Source organism: Mesoplodon mirus (genome assembly GCF_964341445.2).
Source record: "Mesoplodon mirus genome assembly, chromosome: 9".
Classification (NCBI taxonomy): Eukaryota; Metazoa; Chordata; class Mammalia; order Artiodactyla; family Ziphiidae; genus Mesoplodon; species Mesoplodon mirus.
The window spans coordinates 66,530,560-66,550,092 of NC_138985.1; the positions used below are offsets into that span (position 1 = coordinate 66,530,560).

At 55.1% G+C, this 19,533-nt stretch overlaps 2 protein-coding genes across 7 annotated transcripts; both read right to left on the reverse strand.

The window, feature by feature from the left end:
• Positions 1 to 870: 870 nt before the first annotated feature.
• Positions 871 to 18,289, reverse strand: HOXA9 (homeobox A9). 3 transcript variants are annotated; one of them, XM_082632780.1, is made up of 3 exons: positions 18,214 to 18,289; positions 3,331 to 3,420; positions 871 to 2,250 (listed from the first exon to the last, which is right to left on the reverse strand). In XM_082632780.1, the coding sequence occupies exons 1-3, from the start codon at positions 18,221 to 18,223 to the stop codon at positions 2,012 to 2,014; spliced, it is 339 nt and encodes a 112-aa protein (XP_082488906.1). In that variant the 5' UTR covers positions 18,224 to 18,289; the 3' UTR covers positions 871 to 2,011. The 3 variants fall into 3 exon arrangements, with proteins under 3 accessions (XP_082488906.1, XP_082488905.1, XP_082488904.1); XM_082632779.1 differs by lacking the exon at positions 18,214 to 18,289 and adding an exon at positions 3,594 to 4,259; XM_082632778.1 differs by lacking the exon at positions 18,214 to 18,289 and having other exon boundaries at positions 3,331 to 7,939.
• On the reverse strand, positions 9,099 to 18,301 carry HOXA10 (homeobox A10). Of its 4 annotated transcripts, XM_082632774.1 has the most exons (3): positions 13,507 to 14,631; positions 11,819 to 12,433; positions 10,372 to 10,651 (listed from the first exon to the last, which is right to left on the reverse strand). In XM_082632774.1, the coding sequence occupies exons 1-3, from the start codon at positions 13,676 to 13,678 to the stop codon at positions 10,377 to 10,379; spliced, it is 1,062 nt and encodes a 353-aa protein (XP_082488900.1). In that variant the 5' UTR covers positions 13,679 to 14,631; the 3' UTR covers positions 10,372 to 10,376. The 4 variants fall into 4 exon arrangements, with proteins under 4 accessions (XP_082488901.1, XP_082488902.1, XP_082488900.1 ...); XM_082632775.1 differs by lacking the exon at positions 11,819 to 12,433 and having other exon boundaries at positions 9,099 to 10,651; positions 13,507 to 15,957; XM_082632776.1 differs by lacking the exons at positions 11,819 to 12,433; positions 13,507 to 14,631 and adding an exon at positions 18,214 to 18,301 and having other exon boundaries at positions 9,194 to 10,651.
• Positions 18,302 to 19,533: the final 1,232 nt, after the last annotated feature.

Here is a 19,533-nt window from a genome sequence, read left to right on the forward strand (position 1 = left end):
CAGATAACTTCGCAGAAATCGCGGTGGGTCGGGGTGGGGGGATGGCGAGAAAAGAAAAAGGGGGAGATGAGGCTGAACCTTCCTCCACATCTAGAAGGCGCTCAGGCCTCCGAAGTTGTAGCCGTTCCACCCGCAGCCCTTTACACCCCATAAACGGTAACAGCCCTCATTTTCTTTTATGGCTCTTGGGGCTGGTCAGTTGCTTGGGCTCTGCCTCTGTCAGGACTTGTGCTTGGGAGCGGTGCGCGGGGCGGGGCCCCGAAGGGGCCCCCGGCAGGCCTGGCAGGGTGCGGGGGCGCAGGCCTTCAGTCCCCTGAGAGCCCCCGACTGTCCGTGCCCGCGGCCACGTTGGGGCGGCCGGGCTCCAGTTTCCCTCCTGGCAGATTCTTTAGGAGCCAGGTCCTCAGCTCTCGGTCCTGCTGTCGCCCCCCTCCCAGCTCCCACCCCCCTCCCCCCGCCAGGGAAGAAGGCCCCCCGGAGTCGCCCTGGATCCGGTTTGGGAAACTCTTGGGGCTCCAAGATGAAAGCGTGGCCGGCCGTTCCCAGCCACTGGCCACCCGTACGCGACACCCCAGCCCGACTTCTCTGAGGCCTCCCCGCAGTCCCGCAAATGGACACAAAGCCGAGAGCAGGGCTTCGCTGACCCTTGTCATCCAGCGTTCCTCCGCTGCCTGCATCGCCAGACAGCCGGCCTGGTAGGCAGAGCTGAGGCCCGTCCGAGCCTGGCTGCTGCCAGGCAGCAGTCTCGAAGGCCCGCTAGAGACTAAACTGAGGTTATGTCCTCCTCCATTTCAGCCCGTCCCCCACCCCAGACTCTACCCAGGCTCCCCTGTCCCGGAGAAGAAGGTGCAAAGAGCTGACCCGCAAAAATTAGAAAAGAATCAATATTTTATTTGGCAAAAAGTTAAATATTTCAACACAATTTGGTCAGTAGGCCTTGAGGTAACTATTGCAAAATATACAGTGTACGTTCAGCCTGATGGAAACCCCAGATTCATCAAGGATACAAATCTACAGTAGCCCAATGGCGGTTTCATAGTGTATAATTTATTATCAATAAAATTAACTCCATTACAATAAGCATTCATTTTCCCCCAATTAAAATTAAACGTAAACCATAGGTAGTAACCTTCTGCACATACGTATAGCTCCAAGTTTCCTCACTGTTTGGTGCAAAAACAATATTCAAACTTGTTTGATTACTTTTTCTTTAATATGTGGATTATATATATACAATGGACAAGACAGGTCTATAGAGCATGTAGAGACTAAAATGTCCGCATTTCAAAAATGGAGAAAACCATGAATCTATGCGTCCAGGAGAAACCTTTCTTTTCTTTTTTAAAAAATTTTATTTCACTGGGAAATCCTTACAGCTAGTTTACAATCAAAGGTTAACAGCCTAGTTATACAGAAGACATATTCCACTACAGAGCTATACCCCTATGCAACTGCTTTCTCCCCTCATAAACAACCTGAGTTCAAATCGAATTCTAGCTTTCACAATCACAACGGGTGCATCACCCATCACAGAAGTTTGAGTCACAAAACATAATTACCACAATAAAACACAGTGTTCAAGTATCTGGGCAGATCGCTCTGCTGCACAAAGAGCAAATTAAATTAACTACACAGACTAAACACTATACAGCCCGCCGTCAACATTTGTGCATTATAAAAAGGTAGTTTTTTTTGTTTGTTTATTTGTTTTAAGTCAGGAACAGGTAGATTTTTAAAATATATATACAAGCTAGCACATACAGCCATCAGCACTAATGCCCCCCCTTTTTTTCTGTCTTATAGAAAATGGAAAGCTTACAATACCTCCTCCATCAAAGCGGCAGGCCAAGGAACCAGCCTAAGCAGGGTTTGCCAGGGGGAGATGAGGCCTGGAGTTTAGAGCCGCTTTCTGCAGGGTGATGGAGGCCAGGGTGGGGTGGGGGCAGGAGAAGGGGACGGGCAGTTCTCTCTCTCTAGCTCGCTCTCTTTTCAAATTAACTTGAGTCACACATCACTCGTCTTTTGCTCGGTCCTTGTTGATTTTCTTCATTTTCATCCTGCGGTTCTGGAACCAGATCTTGACCTGCCTCTCGGTGAGGTTGAGCAGTCGGGCCACCTCGTACCTGCGGTCCCTGGTGAGGTACATGTTGAACAGAAATTCTTTCTCCAGTTCCAGCGTTTGGTGTTTTGTATAGGGGCAGCGCTTCTTCCGCGTGGAGCGAGCGTGGAGCCAGTTGGCAGCCGGGTTACCTGCGTGGGAGCGAGAGATAGGAGGGATTTAGGAGGAGAAGAAGCACACCCACCCCTCTCCGCTGGGGGCTAGGAAAACTCCTGGTGTCTTCAGCCAAAGTTCAGGACGCTGCTGAATTGGTTAGGGAAGGCAGGCGAGCCTCCAACACAATGGAACCCTGGCCCAGAGACGCAGGGACGATCACTTACAATTGCACGCCGTAAAACCTCGGCTCCCTCCACCCCTCTGAGGCCCTCCTTTCTCTTCCTCTGTCCTCCGGTCCCCTCCTCTCCTTCCTCCCGCTCTCCGCACATTGTGTAAGAAGTGAAATTTGAAAACAGATCTTTCTCGCCACACAGGGGGAAACCACTCTGCCCTGTATTCCTTAGCGAGATTAATATTCTATTCTCCCTCTCACTGACTCTCTATCTTCCCTTCCCACCTTTCCTTCTACTACTCTCCCCATTCCTTATTTTGACCTCCCTGGAAGGCCGTGGGAGCTGGGCAGGCTGGCACAGCGCCCCTAGGCACCCCAAGACCGTTGATCACTTCTCGGGTTTATTTGAATAATCTAGCATGGGGACCCTCGTGTCCCGGTCGCCTGCAGCCACATCTTGGGCAGGATTTACACCGCCACTGGGTAGAGCAAGAAGTGGAGAGAATCAGCAGTCTTCCCCAGCGTCCCGGGTCAGGCTGCCCCGGCTGGCTGCAGTTGCTGCCGCCGCTCCCAGATAATCTAGCCGCACAAAAGACTTTCTCTGCAGCGGTGCTTTCGAAGAATCTCCCAAAGTATCTCTGCCTTGGTCCCGGGCAGCCAAGGAAAGGGGCGGTGGGTCTTGGCTCGTACCGCAGCGCCTGCCCCGCCCCCTCTCTCGGCAGCAGCCGCCTCCCCTCCCCCGGAGCCCGGCGCGCCCGCTTGTCACGCTTCCAGGACTTGGGGCCCCATCCGAGGCCTCCCAAACGGCAACTTCTGACTCCCGGCCTTTGCTCAGGAGGCTCCCAGCGCAGGCGAAGGCTGGTTCCGGAGAAAGCTGGCGGGCCGGCAGATCCGGGTGGCCGGCGTGGAGGCGGTGGCTGGTCTGGAGGGAGGAGACACTTACTGGGATCGATGGGGGGCTTGTCTCCGCCGCTCTCATTCTCAGGATTGTTTTCGGAGAAGGCGCCTTCGCTGGGCTGTTTTTCTCTATCAACTGGAGGAGAACCACAAGCATAGTCAGTCAGGGACAAAGTGTGAGTGTCAAGCGTGGGACAGTCACCCCTTCTGGCCGACAGCGGTTCAGGTTTAATGCCGTAAGGCCGGCTGGAGGGCAAGCCCGCGAAGGACAGCGCGCCGGGCGTGGGCTCCAGCCAGGAGCGCATGTACCTGCCGTCCGGCGCCGCCGCCGCCACGGGCGCCTGGGGGTGCACGTAGGGGTGGTGGTGATGGTGGTGATACACTGCCGCGGGCACCGCATTGGCGCCCGCCGCGTGCACCGGGTTCCACGAGGCGCCAAACACCGCCGCCTTGGACTGGAAGCTGCACGGGCTGAAATCGGGGTGCTCCGCCAGCGCCGCGGCCTGCCGGGGGGGCTGGCCCAGGGCTCCCGGCGCGTAGCGGCCCGCGCCCAGCTCATCCGCGGCATCGGCGCCCAGCAGGAATGAGTCCACGTAGTAGTTGCCTAGGGCCCCGGTGGTGGCCATCGCCGTGCCCCGCGCCCGGCCGGCCTGGCCCGACCCGCGGAAATTATGAAACTGCAGATTTCATGTAACAACTTGGTAGCACCAGGGGGAAGTACAGTCACCTAATAAGTTGCCGGCGCCCGCGCCCCCATTGGCCGCGCGCGTCACGTGCCCGCCCGGCAGAACAATAACGCGTAAATCACTCCGCACGCTATTAATGGCCCAGTGTTTTGCAGTCATAATTTTTATAGCAAAAGCCATATGTTTTTATGCAAAGGGATCGCAGCGCTCCACGATCGGGTTTGTTTTAATTGTGGCCAACGAAGATTAAAAGATCAAATCTGGCCTTGCCGCTGAACTCCCTTCCCCTCCCACCGCCACCACCAGACACACACTTCTTAAGCGGACTATTTTATATCACAATTAATCACGCCATCAGCAAGGCGCGGGTCCCGCGTGCGAGTGCGGCCGGCGGAGCCCCTCACATAAAATTAGACAATAATTGAAGCCATAAAAAGGCAGCCAAATCGCATTCTCGCTCTACTGTATTTAAATCTGTATTTATGATATTTCATAAGGAGTTATTGTTTCAGAAGCCACACAGGCTGGTGGAAAGTTGGGAACGACCAACAGATCCGTTTGACTCGTCGTGGCTCCCAGCTGTAAAAATTTACGAGGACTTGGAAAGGTTAAATTAGACTGTTGTGTTTGGTTGGCGAGCTCCCTGTAAATAATTCTTGTGGTCCCAGGAGATGTGAGTTTACCCGGGGCCGGTCAAGAAAAGTCAAATTCAACGCAGTATCCGTCCCAAACTGAGCCACCACCGCCCCTGTCGGAGGGCGCTGGTCAGGGACGGGCCGCCGAGAGGGCAGCACCTATCGTGGGCCCCCGGAATCTGCCCGACTGGAGCGCAGGGCGCCCGGACAGCTACCAAATTCGCCGCTGAGCCTCCAGCGAGGGCCCGACCGAGGAGCGGCCAGAAAGGGAGTGGCCAGCCGTCCCTGAGACGATGGGCTTGAGGACCTGGTTGTGACGCGCACTCGGCCCCAACTCCGCGCACACGCGAGCCCAGCGCGCCCTGCTCGTGGTCAGCCCGGAATCACTATCCCCCACCCCCGGCGGACGCAGCAGGCGGCCCAGCCCCGTGCTCCAACCTCGAAGGCCCTAACGCTGAGCTCTGCAGGCCTCGTCGCATTCCCTGAATCTGAGCTGCGAAAAAACACAAGGCAGTATCAATGAAAGGCGAGCCCGCTAGCAAAAAGGCAGACCCGCCTAAGAGATCCCGCGGCTCCAGTAGCTGGGAGGCCCGCACTGGAGCGGTTGGCCTCCGGGCTCCCGTATGAGTCCTTCAGGGCTCCTTCCTTCCTGGCTCCTATCCCGGGCCCACCTCGGTTACCCACCCGACCCGAGGCTCGGCAGAGGGCCGAGCGAGGGGCCGCAGCTCAAGTCCAGGGCTAGAGATTAAAACGGGGAGGGGCACAGGGCATTGACTTTTAATCCCATTCCTTAGTTTGGCCAAATTGAGGAAGGTATTTCTCACCCCTTAGAGTCTTTCAGAGGTAAATTAAAAGGCCTCGGCCTGGATGTTAATTGAAAAACAAAAACAAAAAGCTACTCCAAACCCGAACAGAAAGAGGCGACTCCTAAAATCGGGGTAATTAAATTCACGTGTGAACACTGCTTGCAAGAGTGTGTTTCTCATTAGTCCACTTCCCTGGCGGCGAGGGCGGGCGGGCGGCATCGGTCGCTTCCATCTTCTTTTTTGCCTTCATCCTCCCCAACTGTTCCAGTAATCCCCCAAACCCTGATACACCCCTATCCCAGGCGGGGACCCTCAAATGCCAGGCTCTCCCCGAGAATGAGGCTGCGAAGCCGCGCAGAGACCAACCGGGTGCCCCTTCCTCGGCCCGCGCCGGAAGAGGGAAGTGGCAAACACAATGAACTCCGACGTGGCCGGTCCTGGCCGCCTCGGCCCCCTCCTCCCTAATATTTTCCTTTCCCTGTAAATTCCTCCGCCTTATCCGCACCCTCACCGCAGCCCAGGGTGTCCCAAATATCGACCTCTTAGATTTTCATTAAGAAAAATTAACCCTGGAGGAAACCTTCACTCCTAATTGTAATTGTCTGCCAACGGGCTGGATACGCCTGCTTGCCGTTTCCATTTTTTTTTTTTTTTTTTGTAGCCAGAGAAGACACCAGTGATTATTAGTATTTTTTTAAATGAAAAGGCTGGGTTTCTTTAAGTAGCCTTAGCGCCCCAAATAGGATGCTTACTAAATAATTAGCAGGCTTTGAGAATTAAGCAGTCTTTACTGATGCCTAGAAAGGAGAGAAATCACAAAACTAAATGTTATCCCTATTTAGCCCACAGGTTTGGGGAGAGAATATGCAGGCTTTTGTGTCTGCCTTTATTTTGTAAGTGTAAAGGATTGTGTGTGCATACAGAAACAATAAATGGGTGTGATTACAAACTGCCTCTTCTAGCCTGAGAGTTCAAAAACCTTGGCCTCCAAAACAAATCCAATACTCAGGTCCTGAAAATGGCAGGGAGGAATTGAGGTGAATGCCCTATGCCGGCCTTTCAGATAACAGGAGGGCAGGCTGAGCAGTGAAAATAGTTCCTGGGCTGCTGGAGCTGGGAAGGGAAGCGCCGCTCCGTGGGCTTTAGCCTGAAGGCCCGCACGTGAGTTGGGGGATATGGAGGGGTAGAAGTTGTTTTCAGTTCCCTGTAGCGAGAATGGTCCCTCTGGCTTCAAACCATGGCCTACAACTTGGAACACGGACTCAAGTTTGTATTCCAATGGTTCTGGAATTTAGGATTCCTTTCCCCTATTATTTGAAACAGACTGGCACTGGAAGGGTTCCCTTCTCTAGCATCTGTCCCCACAAGGATGCCATATCTAACATACTCTAAACCTGACAGAAGTTACTGGCAAGCAAGCAGCCAATCTTTGCCCTAGTGGGGCTCCCTTATCGCGGTTAAAGCCGGAGCCTGGACTCACAGGCCGGGAAAGCCGAGGAAGCTTCCCGTCAGAGTTCCCTGCGTGACGCTCCACCGAGCCTGGCTAGGCCTCAGCCCAGGTCTCAGCCTCAGCTCCCCAGTGAAGTTGGCGACAGGCCTCCTTGCCCTCTGAGTGGGCACACAGAAACGCCGCGAATGCCCCTAATCAGATCTCCTAGGCTGCCGCGGAGTAGAAACGCCAGGCCGCCGCCATCCGGTCGTGATCGTAACCGAGGCCTTGTCTGCGCCGTGGCATACGAGGCCCAGATCCACAGCCCTCGACCGCCGCGCCCCTCGAGCCCTTCCTCTGCAGATTCCGACCTCTACTTGAACGCGCATAGAAAAATAAGACACCCCCCTCCACCGCTCTCCCCAGGCAAGCCCTGGATCTCTCCCGGTTCCCTCCCAAAGGAATAGTTGGGGAGGAGAGGAAGTGGAGATAGAAAACTGGACATAGACCGAAGGTGAAAGAAAAACAAAGAAAAGAAAAGAAAAAAGGTAAGGAGTAAAGAAGAGAGAGAAAAAAGAGGAAGGAAGGAGGGAAGGAAAGAAGGAAGAGTCAAAGGCAGCTCTTGGGAGTAGAGGGCGGTTTACAGAGAGAAGGGTAAGTGACAAATCCAGGATCCCAGCTCCTGTTAGCCCTGTCCCTCATAATTTAGACTGAGTCTCCACTGGCAAAGGGATCTTTCCTGACCTCGTACCCTGGATTGGGGCTGGAGGTGTCCCAGCCTTGCAGGAATATGGCAGAGTCCTAGCCAGGCGCAGGCCTGGAGCGGGGGAGGCCCAGGATGGAAGCGTGCGCCCCTGACCTTGAATGGCCCGAGGCCCAGAATTCCTACCACGCCCCTGGCGTCCGCGAAGGAGCAGCTAACCTGACCGTACCTGCTCCGGGCCAGGTGGGGGCGGGGGGGGGTGCGCTGAGGCCAGCAGCCTGGCAGAGCGCTGAGGAGGCAGCGTCGAGGCTCCTGCGCGGGATAAGCCGAGGTTGCCACCGCAGGCCTGGCACGACCAGGGCCCGGATGCCCCGCCCGGCCTGGCCCCCGCGCGCACAGGTACCTGAGACGATTTCAACTGAAGTAATGAAGGCAGTGTCGTGCTGTCGAGAGAAAGGTGGATCCCAACAACAGGAAACTACCTAAATCACCGACCAGTTCTGGTGCTGCCCGCGCGGAGCTGCCTCGCCCGCCGCCGCCGTTACTGCCGCCACCGCCGCCAAAGGAGAACCCTGTGATCGCGCCCGGCCCCTCGCCAACCTGCGCCCGCCGCTGTCACTGTGTGATCCGGGCTGCCGCTAAGGTATCACGGAGGGAGAAGCCACCGGCCCCGGTAAGGTAAACCTGGGAGAAGAAGGGAAGGAAGGTAAAGGAGAGAGAGGAAAATGGAAGGAGGGGAGAAAGCGAGAAGAGAGGAGGGAACGAGCAGTGTGCGGGCTAGTTTCCCAAATCTTGCAGCTCAGCGACCCGGCGAGGCGCCGAGCGGCGGCAGCCCCGGGCGATTCGAAAGCGCAAAGGACAGCAAGGAGTCCGGCTCCCTGTCTGGCCTCGGCCTCCCGCGCTCGCTCCCTGCCACTTGCTCTCCCCCTCTCTCCCTCCCCGCCAGCCAGCCAGCCAGCCGGGGCGCGCGCTCCTGCGCCCCCTCCCCCCTGCTGTCGCTCCCCTCCCCACCTCCCGCGAGCAGGAAACGCGTGGCCCCGCCGAGGGCGACCAGGTCGCGGAGGCCTGCTGGGGGAGGGAAGACCCATGCAGCCCCGCCGCGATCTACCTAACCGCTGCTGCGGACGCTAGTGACGCGCTGTGGGCCCAGCCTGCTCCCCGGAGTCCTAGGCTGGGGGTCATTTAGGACCTGGAGACCCACGGAATAAGCAGCCTCTGCGAACCTCCGGGGGGCTCCCGAAAGAAATCCTGTTTGGCTTCCTCTGTCTATGCAGCTCCCCTCTCAACTGAAACCACTGGTCCAAGACAGCCACAATCCAGATATACTAGCAAGTCATAAAACTGAACAAAAGCCGACAAACCTTACGGCACCAGGGCTATAGGGCCCAGACAAATTACGACCGTCTAGGTAATATTTAAATAGATGCCTAAAGTAATTGCAGGGGGCGCGGGCTAGTCCTCCTGTTGTAAAAGTGGTGGATGGGATAAAGTGGAAGGTGAAGATAAGAAGTCAAAAAAAAAAAGAGGTAAAATTAAAAAGCTTCATTCCACAGCTTTTATTCTTCTATAAGAACATAAACATCGTCTTTTTCCACGCACAGCAGCATTACAATATTAATTTATTCTGATTTAAGATTAGAAGTAAATAGAGCTAGAACTAACATTTATAATAACGATAGAATGCATTTGCATAAAACAAGATTGGCAATTTTTCATAATAATAGACATTTATACAGATTTGTATTTTATAGTTTTTTCTTTTTCTGCACCTACAGGTTTGACCCTTTTATGCATGTAACTTCACAGTATAAAGGAAACCCAACAGTGTCTCCCTTCACTAGTCTATTCCGCTTGCCCCAGCCCTCCTTGGCTTCCGTGAATTTTAGAAAGAAAAAAAAAGAAAAGAAAAGAAGAAAGGGGAAAACGAGGAAAAAAACCTCCACAAGATAGGGAGAATTATGGTGTGCTTGTTGTGTGTTACCAGTGGTAACAATTACTTAATGACAAAAAAATCCACTAAATCTGCAGGTATAAACAAAACAACATATGATTATTTATCTACAGCCAGAAGGGCATGGAAATTCAGAGTGATTGAAGTAATTTAGTCCCACAATGCGAGACCTTACACAAACTGGAAGAGAAGTTTCCTTCTCCTGGTCATTCTTTTCTTCTTTTAAAGCTGGGATATCTTACAGAGGAAGGAAAAATTAATCTTTCTGACTTTCTCAGTTTTGCCAATCGGCCAAAGTCAAGCCCTTTTGCCAACCTGCGTGTCCATGCCTGCAAGCCCTTCTCTTTGCCAAGGAAGAAAGGAAGAAAGAAAAAAGAAACCCAGGGGCCTGTATCCCCTGATTAAACACAGCCCAGCACTCCAGGCAGGCAAGCCCGGTGGCGGCTCCTTGCACCATTGACCTCAGGCCAGACACCTCAGCTGCCTACAATGCGACCTCCGCCTTCTGGCTAGGTTTGCCGGCCCTGCAGGAAACCAGCTCCACCAGGAGGACAGAGGCCATTTCAAGCAGTGGAACCCCGAGACAGCAAACCATCCCTGTCACCGCTTTACATTTAGGACAATATCTCTCTATATAGAATTTTAGCGCTATATGGCTTTTTCCCCCAGAAAACAACAAATAAACCAGCACCAAGCAAACAGAAAAAGAAACAAAAAGTCAGAACAAACCAGCCCTGCACAGATGTAACGGCCAGCAAGATGGTGAGTGTGGGAGGGAGGAATGGGGCTCCGGCACAGGTGCGAGTTCCTGGGCAGAGCCGAAGACAGAGGGAGCAGAACGGCTCTCTGGAAGCGAAAAGAGCCGCATTGCCTGGAGCTTCATCAGGAAAAATTAAAGTTGGCTGTGAGCTCCCGGATCCGGTTTTCTCGGTTCATTTTCTTCAGTTTCATCCTGCGGTTCTGAAACCAGATTTTAACTTGTCTGTCCGTGAGGTGGACGCTGCGGCTGATCTCTAGGCGCCGCTCTCGAGTAAGGTACATGTTGAACAGAAACTCCTTTTCCAGCTCCAGCGTCTGGTGCTTGGTGTAGGGGCAGCGTTTCTTCCGGCCGCTCTTTGCAGTGAGCCAGTTGGCTGCGTTTTCGCCTTTGGAATTGCCTGGCATTTAAGAGAATAAAGAGGGGAAGGTTAAATCGAGGCCACGCGGGCTGCACGCAGGGGTGAATTCGGATCGTGCCTACCGTAAGAGGGATGCCCTGAGTCACACGAAGAGAGTTATGCCCCCCTTTAGCTTGCCCAGGGAGAGCAATTCCTCCAAAAGTCATGTGCAAAACCGAGTGGGCCTCCAATCTACACCTACTCTCCCAATTTACATTTTCCTCCGCTTTTTTCCAAACACCTGTTTTAGCACAAAACTGCCAGGCGCTAGCAGAAGGAACGGCCTGGGAGGGCAGGCTGTATATCTTGAACTTAACGCCTTTCTGTGCTTCTCGCCCCGAGACAGACTAGCATTTCCTGCAGCCCCCAGGCTGGGGGCGCAGAGTGGTTACTTGGAAGGGGGGGGCGGGCCACGTGGCTGTGTCTCACTCCAGTTCCCTGGTTGCCCAAGGCCTGATGAGGAGAGGAAGAAGGACATAGATGGGACATGGGGAAGGCACGAAAAACTGATTGGGGTCAAGGGCCCTGCCTCACGTCTCTCCAGGAGCCAGGGACGTGCAATCTGGGCGATTTCGAGTTCCAGGGGAAGCGAAATGGCCCCTTTCTGACTCTCAGATCAGGGCCCAGGCATCCGGGCTGCATATGCCTTTTCTTCTCCCCGCAACGAGGATTGCCGTCCCTCCAGCAACTTTGAAAAAAGCAAGGGGGATCGTAAACTCGAACTTCGCCGGTTAATGGGCTTATTTATTGGTGCTGGCGGCTGCTTATTTTGGATGCCTTACAAACATCCGCGCTATCTGCATGCGAGACACTTTCCCTCCCTCCTCCTCCCCCCCGCGTGGGCCGCGCCTGGCAGGCTGGGCCCAGACCACCGCTTAGGGTGCTCCGGGGCTCGGAGAAGGGCACGCACAAGAGGGGAGCTGCTTGCCGGTGTCCTCGCCCCCAGCCGGAGGATGTCTTGGTGTGGGGCGCTAAGCCTGACATGAATTTTTACTGCGTCCCCACGCCCAAATATTAAAAAGCAAGTTCACAAGGTCAGCCTGCCTGCAGTTCGGGCCAAGGCCGACCGGCTGCCGTGCGGACTCCTGGCTCTCTGCTCCTTCCCTTCTCTGGGTCTGCCTGTCTGCCTGCCCGCCTCACTGCGGCCCTTCAGCGCGTCCTGCTTACCCAGGGAGTCCTTCTCGGGCGAGGCTTTGCTGCTCTCGGAAGGGGCGGGGGAGAGCTCCTCCGCAGCCGAAGACGACGCGTGCGCCTCCTCGTCGCCCTGCGAGCCCCCGCCGCCGCCACCGCAGGCCAGCGTGGGGGGCGGCGGCGAATCGAGGGCTCGCTCCTTCCGGGCTGCATCCGCAGAGCCGGAGGCGAGCGCGGGTGGCGGGTCGAAGCCGCGCCCCGGGGGCTGAGCAGGGAACGGGCCGGCGCCGAGCTGCTGAGCGCCGCCGCCGCTGCCGTAGCCCTTAGCGGTGCCATAGGCCTGAGAGAGGCGGAAGTAGCCAGGCACTGGCACCCCGCTGGAGGTGCCCAGGGCGCAGCCGTCAGGCGGCGGGCCCCGCGGGAAGGGGCCCATCTCGGCAGCGGCGGACGAGCCTTTGGGGCATTTGTCAGCCGAGTCGTAGAGGCAGTAGGAGCTCTCCTCTTTGATGTTCTGCGCGAAAGAGCACGAGGTGGCCTGCGGCGGGGGCTGGGGTGGTTGCGGCGGGGGCGGCGGCTGCTGCTGGGGCTGCGGCGGCGGCGGCCCTTCGGGTGGCTCCATCCGGCATGACCGGGGCGCTTCCAGCCACAGATCTATAGGCGCGGGCGCGTAGCCGTGAGCCCCGGGACCCAGGCCCCCGCTGCCACCACCGCCGCCCGGCGACGCCGCCTCATTGCGCTTGCCTCCCAGAGCCGGGAAGAGCCCGCAGCTCTGCAGCCCGTAGGGCAGGTCAGCGGCCGATGGCAGGTAGACCCCGCCGTGGGCATAGTAGCCGCCGCCGCCGCCGCCGCCGCCCCCCGCGCCGCTGCCACCACCGCCAGCCTCGCTTCTGCCGGAGCTGATGAGCGAGTCGACCAAAAAAGAGTTCGCGGCGGGGCTCTCCGAGCATGACATTGTTGTGGGATAATTTGGCGAAGGAAGCAGATAGCCCTTTCTGGCTGACATTTCTTGTGCAAAACATGCTGAATACGATTAGCAATCCCCCCGCACCGCGGCGAGCGCCCGCAGCCAATCCTGAGCCAGAGTTTCCGCGCGACCACTCCCAGTTTGGTTTCGTAGGCGCGGGGCCGCTCTCCGAGGGCGCCCTCCGAGCCCGCGATTGATATAAATATGTAATCTGTATTGATGGGCCGCGAGATGCACACCCAATACCTCAGCCCAAAGGCCAGGAGCTGCGGGGGCAACCCCAGCGTGGCTGGCGGGGGCCCTGGCCCCTGGGCTCGCTCCGCCCATGCCCAGACGCGCGCCCTCCTTTGGGGCCTGTTTGAAGGGCCCCTGGGCCCCGCGCAGTTAACAAGTGGGGTGTTTACGGTGCGCACCCCGGCCCGCCTTGGGTGCTCCCCATTTTAATTTCGGAATCAGCCACCAGACCTCGGTGCACTCTAGACACTAAGGGGGGGCCGTCAGGGCCTCAAGCTCTTCCCATTCAGCCCTGGACCTGGAGCTGTCTCCCCAAGGTGGTGGACCTATTCCTAAGGTCACCAGGATCCTCAGAGTGTCCGAAATCCAGAGCAGACTGGAAGCCGGCAGTTGCCGCTTCTTTCTTGCATCCCTCACAGAACTCTCCCCAAAATGCAACGCACTGGCCTCTCAACCCCGTAGGTGCTCCGCCTCTCCTCCGCCCGTGGGTTGGTCCAGTTAGGATGTTTACCTATGGCGTGCTCACCTGGCTTGCCGTCTCTGCAGCTCCTGTCGGTGAACCTTGGTGGGCTGCCACGAGTGGGGGGGTCGAGGCGACTGACCACTTTGGCTGAGAGACTTCCCCACCCTTTTACTCCAAGGCCAGAGCGAGGTCCAGCCACCCCGCAGCACATGGCCCCGGCAGCCTCCAAGCTCATACGCCTTTGGGGGAAGTGAAAGAAACATTGATCTTCAGGGTTTTTGGCTTACCAGGAGGCGAAGACCTGGAGGGGGAAACTTGGAGGGGGGTTGGCAAACGGACACCTCTGCCACACAGTTCTCCTGGAAATCTCCCTTTAGCCTTGGCATTCGCACGCTGCCGGAGGCTACGATAAGAACGAGTGTCACCACACTCCTGCCTCTCGGTCCCCTCCCCTCTTCCTCCCTCCCCTCCAAACCCACGGCTGGGGCATCCCTCACTCCCGCAGTGTGCGCATTTTAACGAGGCCCGCGGTGAGGAAATCCGTTCTCTGTGAGGCCTGGCTGGGCTCGTGGCCCAGTTATAGGCGCGTTCGGAGGCCAGGCCCTTTGCTCCACAGACACCGGGGCCTCCTTCTTCCCTGGCCGTAGGGACCGCGCTCTTAGTCAACTGGAAACGGCAGGCCCAGGGCGCTAGCCCCCAAGTGTGGGCCTCATACATGTCTCAGGAAATGCGACCTTTTCCGGCCGGATCCAGGGAGCCCAGGAGGTCGCTGCCTTGCCCCTGGCCTACGGGCTAGAGCTCTCCAGGATGCCCCAGGCCTGCCCACTCCGCCAGCTCTGGTCCCTGCAGAGGGCTTGACTGGAGCTGCTGAACGCCGGGATCCCGCTACGGCCGGCGGCGGGGAAAGACCCTTGCCTTCCGGGTGATTTGCCAGGCACTTGGCCTTGTTCCTCCCAATATGGACTCAGTCGGAGGAGGAAGCCGAGCCTGAGAGGACCCAGAGAGAGCGTATGGGAGAGCTGGCGGCAGAGCCCTGGTGCTGGCTTCTGAGATGCACGTAAGCAGTTGCGGTCTCTGCCGGCAGCGGCTGCTCGGCGCGCAGCACCCGGAGGCCGTGCCACCGCTTGCGCTGCGCTCCAGCCAGTTACACCTCTGCGCCCCGCGGTGACCGGCTCTGCGGACTGGACGTCTGGGGTGGAGAAGAGAGGGATAGAGAGAGAAAGAGAGGAACAGAAGGAAAGAAGAACAGAGGGAGAGAAAAGAGAGGGAGAAAAGGGGAGAGAGAGCATGAGAGAGTCAGCTCTCTCCAATCCGACAGGGTCTTGAGGCTGCAGTAGCGGCGCAGCCGAATCAAGTGAGGGGTCTGTGCCGAGCGATCAGGATCTGTCCTTCACTCTCCATATCGCTCAAACGCCCAAGGCCAAGGCAGATTTCAATCGGACTAGGCCCACGAGGTCAACGAACTTGAGTACCAAAAGCTTCAGACCACGCAGCCCAGGATCCTTCCCCAGATGGACTTGGTCCCTACCCACCTTCTAAGGACAGTGAAACTGACTGGAACTCTTGGCGCTCAGCAGCGCTACTGGGAAATGCCACAAAGCTGAGAACTGCCTGAGAAGGGGGTTTTGCCCCTCAGCACTGTCCATACCTCTCAGGAAATCTGCCCAGTGGGAAGTAGGTTCCAAGTACAGGAGAGGGTCCCTTGAGGAGAATGAGCCCCAGCAGGCCAGTGAGCCAGGACTTGGTGCCTTTTCAGACAAAATGCAGAAAGCAACTTCCCAGCCCACAGGTTAGGAAGGACCAGTGGCCACAGGAGAGAATGCTTGAGATGGCGGAGGCTAAAAAATAAAGTGAAAGACAACGCTCTAAAGGATCTAACCCTGTCTTTCTTAACCTTTTTGGTAGTTAAGGCCCCCTTTGGTAAATGTAAGGCCACGTTCTGACTCTTATCCTGTGAAAAATGCACATCTGTGCATTCCCACAATTGGACCCATTATTTTTAGGGAGTTCACAGACCCCTCAAAGCCTTTTTCTTGGGGTCTCCAGAATGTTCCAGGACTCTCCGGGAAATCAGCAGCCCTGCCAGTTTGACTAGTAAGACAAGCTGGGTACCCGGCTGTAGGCCGCTCAGGCCCAATCTAGTTAGAGCTCTGTAGGGTGGCCAAATGGGCTTCTAGGCTGAATGGGATCCAAGAGCATGCACGCTCCAACCAAGGTTACAAATATCAGTTTGGTACCGCATCTGCTATGAGAAAGCCACCTCAGCTGTGGAGTAGAGGTGGAAGGCCCGCTGAGGGCTCAGACACCATGGCATTGGCACTTGGGTCTTCACGGACCTTTGGGGAAAGCTAGATGTTTCTCTCCAGTGTCTTTTCCCCCCTCTAATAAACCAAACGGGATGTTGAGTTTGTGCCGTTTCTTGCTTGGAAAAAAAAAAAAAAGAATATGTAAGCCTATGTGGGATCCCCTCTCCGGCCCAGACTGCCACTCCACCTCCACTGCTGAGCCGAGAGTATGTGGAGAGCCTGCAGATGCGCCTGGGAAGCAGACTGGCCTGCCCGGCTGGCTGGTTCGAACAAGAAGATATCTACACAGCAGAAGCTCAAGTAAAATGCCTGCTGCCTTCTCAGTCAGTCTCAGAGCTCCCAGCATCCCTGACCGCCCCCAAGCCTCCACATGCCCCAGACTGTAACACCGAGGTGTTAGCTTCCTCAATAAGATATTCCATTTATCGATCATCTCAGCTTTCCGGGGGTTCCCCAACCCCAAGAGATTAAGAAAAACAATTCAATTGCAGCATGGGTTGGCTTCTGGACACTCTCTCTCCCTCTCGCCCATTTACCTTCTTTTTTTCTTTCACCCTCTTTCCCAGCTGCCGAATTTCTATCTTGTTGGTCAGGATGCCTTTGACCTAAAACTCTCTGGCGTCTACTTGCTTCAACCAGGCCTGTGCAGCTGCCAGGGCCCACATTTTATTTAGGAGTAAATATTGCTCATTTCTACCTGGTTAATTACATGTCCCTTCAGCTATGGAGCCGAAGTAAATGCCAGGCTGGTGAGATAAGCCCTTTGGCAAGGATTACCATGCAGTTCACCAGATAGCGGATTGCTTCTCCTGAGTAGGCCCTTGCAAACCACGAGAAATAATAAACTGTTATTACCAAAAAATATTCTTATAAAAAATACCAGGTACTGAGATTGAGATAGCCAGTAAACAATTTGTATCTGGAGGTCACTCTTGATGCTTTCTGGGCTCAGAATTATCTGATCAGCTGTGGAGTTGAGATGCAGCCCCAGAGAGGAAAAATAAATGCTACTTCCACAAATCCAGCTTTAACAAAAATTGTGGACTTTTTTGATTCACGCATTTACTGCATATTTAAAATTTTGGGGGGTGAGCAGTAAACTTCTTCTCCTGTTCATCTTTAAGAATGTCAACCTTTTCAGGGATACAGTATTTGATGTGTCTGCTTAGAATCAATCAGGTGCAATGTGTCCCTAAATTTTTTTCTATATCCAACCACTGAACTGGCCCTTCTCTCCTGATGGGGGGAGTGTTGGGGCCTTTTCATTCACCCCTCACATACACCCCTCAATTGCAATATCCTTAGTTTTGTCCATCATAAACTGCCTCTGGTCTTGAAACTAGAGGCAGCTTTGGGATTTTAGGGAAGGCTCAGGCTGCAGAGAGCAACGTGTGGGCGCCCACTCCTTGCTTTATTCTGGCAGAGTTTGGGAGACCCTGCTCAACAAAGACTAGTGACTGTGATCGGCAAAATTATACATGCACACACAGGCGGCACCTACTTTCTCTGAGATTCCCCCCCCCCACGCACCCATGCACAGTATATTTGGGAAAAGAAAAGAACTATTTTGAGAAACAAATGAAAACATACTGGAATAAAAAATTTAAAACTAGGAAAAAAGGAAATTTGAATCTGGCCTCTGAAATGTAAGTGATATGATTATTTTAAACTTGTTTTATGACAACTCTGATGGAGAAATTGTTTGATCAGAGTTTATCCCCAGTGCCAGCCTTGGAAAATGTATAGGTATTTACCAATACATTTTTCACGCATTTGCAAAATGTACAAAAGATCTCATTTTTGCATCTAAGAAATTGCTGCAAAACTCCAGCCAGGTTTATAGCGGTACATTCCAAATAAGCAACACAGACTTCCCTGGCAGCCTGAAAAATACAATGCTACTTTTCTGAACTGGCCTTTTTTGGAACAAATGTTACCCCCAATCTGCTGGGCAAACCTAGAGATCGCACAAAGTAGGAAATCAGCTACCTCCCTGACTTCTGCCCCAGGGAATAAGCCTGCCCCAGCGGCTACGGTCGCTGACCACCTCATTGTTTCGAGTAGAAACTTTCAGTTTTCCCCAGTCCCGCCATCTCCCCCCACCTTTTTTTTTTTTTTTTTTTTTTTTTTTACACCACCACAATCCCGTATCCCAGCACAGCTGGGACCCTTTTGCTTGGATGCTCCCCATCCCAGGTTCATCGCATTCTGAATATTTCTACAAAATCTAAAGATCGCCTTAGGGGAAATGCTGGCGCATAGCGTTAAAATCGTCAGTTTTTCCACTGAGGCCTCCCCCTGCTTTCCAACCTTAGGGGGCGACGAGAGGGGGGGGTCGAGTGGGCTGAGCGCCTATAGCGTCACCCCCCAGCTCACAAACCCAGCCACTTTCCGAGCCCTGCTCAGACACCGGCCCCACTCCCGCCCCAGCCAGATTGAAATTGCTAAACTTGTGGCCTCTTACCTTGACACATTTCCGAAATCACTGCCAAGGGAAAGCTGGCTTCTCCGCGCCGCGACGCCTGCGAGGCCTAGAGAAGGCGCGTTGCTTTAAATTACAACACCAACCACTTCTTGAAGGTGAACCCCCCTTTTTTTGATACGAAGGAGAGCGGGACAAGTGAAATAATGTAACGTGCCGCTCTTAGTATCAGAAGCGAACAAAGGCCAAGAAATGCGCTGGGGTTCCCGGCTCCCCGGCGGCTTTGACATTGATCGAAAGTGCGCCATCTCGTGGCGGCTGAGCGCCTAGGCCGGGCCCGAACTCCAGCCCGGAGCCGGGAAAGGAGAGCAGGCTCAAGGCAGAGACAGAGGGAGAGAGTGCGCCCAGCCCGCTGCTAAAGAGATCTCATTTTTACATCTAAGAAATTGCTGCAAAATCCCAGCCGGGTTTATAGCGGCGCATTCCAAATATGCAAATTGGCCGGGCCCGGACGGGTTTACGACCGCATTGTCACAGCCATCGGAGGATGGGCTTTTATAGGGCTCAGAAATCAAACCCGCGCCCGCTCGCCGCCCGCCCTCGAACAGTCCTCCTGGCTAGACTCTCTGTAGCAACTTGTGAGACTTGGTTAATCTTTAACCGTCCCAAAGGAAGTCTCCTTAAATCCTAGGCTTCCCTGCCCACTCCTTCCCTGCCCCCAGGAGAGTCCTTGTTCACCTCTGTGTGTCTATCAACCTAGGCATTCATCTCCGGGGTCCGTCCCATTCCCCTTTGAGCTTAATTTCCCCAGTCGCGCAAGTTAGACAAACACACAAACAAATAAACAGAGCGGGGCTATGGGGTCTGGGGCCTCTCTCCAAATTCCATCCTCTCTGCTGCTCTTATCCTGCCTGAGTGGCTAGGGAGAGAGTGGGGATGGGGGTGGGGGTGGGCAACAAAAGGCTCTGGCCTTTCGCCCTGCCCCTCAAGGTTATGGGTGATGTCCAAATTTAAGGCAGAAGTTCAAAGGCAGGAAACAAAGAGGAAACCAGTATCTTTCTTTCCCCAAAGGGAAAAGGCAGCCTCAACTGGGAGCTGGGGAGAAAAGAAAGTGCTCTTAGAGACTCCTAAGACTGCTCTGTCTTTGTACCCAGACCAGTCTCCCTCTTGCTGCAGGGCTCCCCAGGGCACCCTAGAGTGTTTCCACTTCAGGCCTCCTAGTCTTGAGGTAAGTGAGTCCAGCCTGGGATCAGACCCACTGGCCACCTCAAGCCCCAAGGCTTTCTCCCAGGGCTGGGGTCAGTTTGAGAGGATGAAGCCCTGTATTCCAGGCCCTGAGATACCCCATTCCTGGGACCCCAC